The sequence below is a fragment of the Pundamilia nyererei genome, unplaced genomic scaffold (assembly GCF_000239375.1).
Source record: "Pundamilia nyererei isolate P.nyererei 1_Seehausen unplaced genomic scaffold, PunNye1.0 scaffold00127, whole genome shotgun sequence".
Lineage (NCBI taxonomy): Eukaryota > Metazoa > Chordata > Actinopteri > Cichliformes > Cichlidae > Pundamilia > Pundamilia nyererei.
Genome location: NW_005187528.1, coordinates 1,904,096 through 1,908,066, shown reverse-complemented (window position 1 = coordinate 1,908,066; position 3,971 = coordinate 1,904,096). Strand labels below are relative to the sequence as shown.

The 3,971-nt window shown below is 38.8% G+C and overlaps 1 protein-coding gene across 1 annotated transcript; it reads right to left on the bottom strand.

The window, feature by feature from the left end:
* Positions 1 to 985: 985 nt before the first annotated feature.
* Positions 986 to 3,725, bottom strand: LOC102196476 (UDP-glucuronosyltransferase 2A1-like). Its single transcript, XM_005743116.1, has 5 exons — positions 2,764 to 3,725; positions 2,460 to 2,608; positions 2,185 to 2,316; positions 1,808 to 1,895; positions 986 to 1,209 (listed from the first exon to the last, which is right to left on the bottom strand). The coding sequence occupies exons 1-5, from the start codon at positions 3,479 to 3,481 to the stop codon at positions 986 to 988; spliced, it is 1,311 nt and encodes a 436-aa protein (XP_005743173.1). The 5' UTR covers positions 3,482 to 3,725.
* Positions 3,726 to 3,971: the final 246 nt, after the last annotated feature.

The window sequence follows — 3,971 nt, the reverse complement described above, 5'->3', positions numbered from 1 at the left end:
CTTTAGTTTGTTGCAGATTTAAGTGAAACGAATTTGATTGTGTGAATGGGTATTCTTGGTGTGTGTTCTACTATTCCATCAGTGTAAAAGAGGTTTAACAGCAAATTAAAACAAAGTACAAAAGGGTTGCTAAAACTTTTTAACACGACCAGCGTATAAGTACCCTGCACTTATGTGCAATTTGCAGGCAACAATTTAGGTTTTTGCAAGAAACAATAAAACAAGTACACTGGAAATATCCTGTGCTTTCTGGGGCACGGGTTGTGTTGTGGTGTAACTAAAAAATGTTGCACAAAAAATTGCACTTAATTACAGGGTACTTGTAGTCTAACAATGTAATTATTTTATTATTTCCTGCAAAAACCTGACTTGGTACAAAACATTACATGTAATTAAAGGCTACTTGTGCCTTAGTTGTGGGTGCTACATTCATTGTAATTGTTTCATTGTTTCGCTGGTGACTCCATAATATGGTTTGCATTCCAGAAAGTACAGGGTACTTACAGTGTACTTCTTTCATTATATCCTGCAAAAACCTGACTTGACACAAAATGCACGTAAGTACAGCGTACTTGCACCATATTTGTAGTTTGTGTTATAAAGTGTTGCCAGAACATTTAAACCTTTTTTTTGTCTTGCTAAATTAATACATGCACATTCCAGTGACAATAAAGGGCTCAGTGGTTTTAGTAAGGTACAGCACAACAACTTACATTTATGAAAAAAAAAGCCTCGCAAAGGCTCTATAAAGCACCCCAAAACATGCTGCAAATCAATTAAAAAAAAATAAATAAACGAATGAGAAACCAAGACCAGATTGTGTTCAGTGTAGGTTGATCACTGTGACTTGAAATTGCAAATAATTCTGGTTTATGGTATGTTATGCTTGGCCTTCATACTTTTCATACTCTTGAGCCCACACTCATCTTTGCTATAAAATCTATACTTTCAAATCCTAATCCAAAGTACAGATAGTTCAAAGAACTCACGATTTGTAGTTGATGACTGTGTTGATTGCGTCTCTAAGACCTTCAGATGTCATGAAGTTCAAGTTGAGAATAACTGCAGCCCCTTTTTCTTTCATATGGACCATGTTGTCTGGCTGGTCAGCAAACATGGGGATGCCCACAATGGGAACGCCGTGGTAGATGGCTTCATAAATCCCGTTTGTGCCTCCATGGGTGATGAAAGCTCTAGCTTTAGGGTGACCTAAGACATGTCAAATAACCATGAAACATCTGGAGTAAGTTTTTCACACTTGGACAGCAAAAAGGTTTCACTAAACCTGGACAAGTACTTAGCTTTAGTTTTAAGGTGACATTAGACATGCCAAATAACCATTAAACAAACCATTAAACATTTAATTACTTATTACACACTTGGACTACTTGGGAATGTCAATATATGTGAAGAAGTGATTTAAGTTGAAATTTAACTTGCATGTCCAGACATCTGTTAAAGTGGAACAGCTTTGAGAAAATGAACTAAACAAAGTAGTTTAGCGCAGCGTGCAACTTGTAATCATGATTTCATCTGTGAGAAAATCATATTTCATTCAGTTCTCCTTGTTTTTAATATAACAAATGCTCACAGCCTCCAATAAAACATTTAGTGTTGAATGTGGCAAAATAAGCTCTAGGCTTTTAAAAACTTTTGTAGAAAAAATTATGTTCAGTGTGCAGTGAAAATTTGCCATCGTTGTGGAATCTGTTTTCACTAAGATAAGTTTTGATGGAATCAATGTTTCTATACTGCCCATCATCTATTGATCCGTTATTCATCTGTGATTGGTACCCACATTACTTACCCAGGAGGTCATTCTGAGGGATCCAGTCATATATTTTAGTGTTGCCACCCAAAGTTTCTGGCTTTTCTCCTCTATATCTCCACAGCACCTATAAACAGTAAGATATTTGCTAACATGATTGGGGGGGTTTTGTATGCTAGTTTTATATTGTAATGCAATTTTTCAAGACTTGAAGGGTAGGGGACATCTCAAGACTTGTCATTAGAAATCATCAGACAAACAACAGACAAACAGACAAAATCTGACTTTTCGCAGGAAAAACTGAGTGATGTAAAATTTGAGATGGTAGAAATGGTAGTTTTGGTAGTCCTAGTAGTCTAAGGTGACCATATTTTGATTTCCAAAAAAGAGGACACTTGTCCTTAAAGAAAACTTAACTTTTGTGGGATCTGAGCGAGGCCTGAAGCTATCATGTTTGCCTTCTCCTTGGTGACGTTGTTGATCATGGATCCTAAAGTGAAGATCACAATGCCATCATCTCCAGAACTCTGCACAAATTCCTCCAGATCCTGTAACAAGTCGAATATTATCCCACAGCCAACAACCAGCTGTTTTTTTAAATTATTTTTGTTCAACATTTTGATGGTTTCACTGCTCCTGGCACAAATATTCTGTAATGATTAATTAGATGGTAATAGTTGAGTGTCCTTACCTCTGGTAAAGGTTTAGCAGGTCTGCAGTGGATCCCACCAACATATTTGAAGTTGGGGGGGAAAGGACGAGGGAATTCAAAATCCCAGTAGGTTCGGATTAACCAGATGTCTGCTTTACTCATCAACTCACAGGCACTGGTGGGAGTTCCTGTTGCAATGCATAAGTAAAGGACATATCACCAATAGTTCATACAAGGCATATTTTCTTAATCAGATCTGATGGGATATTTAAAAAACTGCGTTTAAATCTTTAGCAAGTTTTAAATAGTTTTATAAATCAGTGCTTTACGCCTATTTGCTCACCTTTGACATCAGAGTAATATCTGTCTAATACGTTCCAAAAAGTGTGATCAATCATGATGTCTTGGAGAGTGTAGAAGAGAAAGTTCCACACTCTCTCTGAGAAGTCCATCTTATCTGTGAGTTTGCTCATAGCACCGGGAACAAAGGATGGTGGAGCAGGCATCTGACCACAATGCCTCTCCCAGTTATTAGCTAAGGAGAAGCGCAAGGAGAAGACGAGTGGGATCCCCAAAATATCTGCTGCCAAGTCACTGCCAGGGTAGAGGGGGTCAGCCAAGAGAAGGTCGTACTTTCCTTCTTTCAATTTCTTCATGACGGCTTCTGATTTCACCACACCGTCCAAATACTGGATAGAAAACTGCAGGTCAGTTTTCATTATGTCAATGAATCTGATGTAGAGCTCCAAGTAGTTCATATAATCAATCTCGTATATGGAGAATCGGAGGAACTCTTCTAGAAACGCTTCCATAGCCTCCAATGAGAAAGAGACGTTGAAGGGCTCATAGTGAAAGCGGGAAGGTTCATTGGTGTTCATGTACATTGACGAGCTCGGGGTCAGTACAGTCACCTGGTGTCCCCTGTCAACCAGCGTCTCCAGAACAGGCTTCATGTTTATCCAGTGGCTGCCTTCGGTGTACCACACCAAAATGTTCCCTCCGTTTGCACTCCATGTCGCACAAAGTACCATCAGGACGCAGGCAGTGAGACGCAGATCCATGGTGTCTGAATGTCAGCAGGAAAACCAGCTGTGGTCTGATCCTTTGTAGAAGTATCACAGGAAAGATAATTATTAACTCAAAGTTAAACTCTGACTCACTTCTTCTGTACAGTATTGCTCATTTCACAATGGGTTAAAAGTTAATGGGAATAAAGTTGACAGTACTGAAAAAAGCAGGACTGATCCGGTATGAGAAATCCACTAAGAAATTAGTAAAAATGTCAGAGCTCGACGTTGTTGTTAGTCGGGTAGAGACGGAGTGAAGTAATGTAAAACAATGGTCATTTCAACTGTATAGGCTTGGACACTGTTGCATAATCTGAGGAAGTTGTGGGTGCCTGTGCAATTGTTTCCATGCATGCCACTGAAACACAAAGGAGTCAGGATTGTTAGAATTCAAACAAGCTGTAACCCCATTGATGATTTGACTCTGCCAGTGTTGAGGTTCAAGGTTAAGCCAATATTTAAAAGGTGATGGAGAGTTATCATT

What these genes read in the sequence shown, in the direction of transcription:
- LOC102196476 (XM_005743116.1), bottom strand. Translation starts at nt 3,481, where the DNA reads ATGGATCTGCGTCTCACTGCCTGCGTCCTGATGGTACTTTGTGCGACA. An exon ending in CTGCTAAACCTTTACCAGAG is followed by an intron (nt 2,317 to 2,459) that starts GTAAGGACACTC and finishes GACTTGTTACAG; the next exon opens with GATCTGGAGGAATTTGTGCA. An exon ending in CCCTCAGAATGACCTCCTGG is followed by an intron (nt 1,210 to 1,807) that starts GTAAGTAATGTG and finishes GACATGTCTTAG; the next exon opens with GTCACCCTAAAGCTAGAGCT.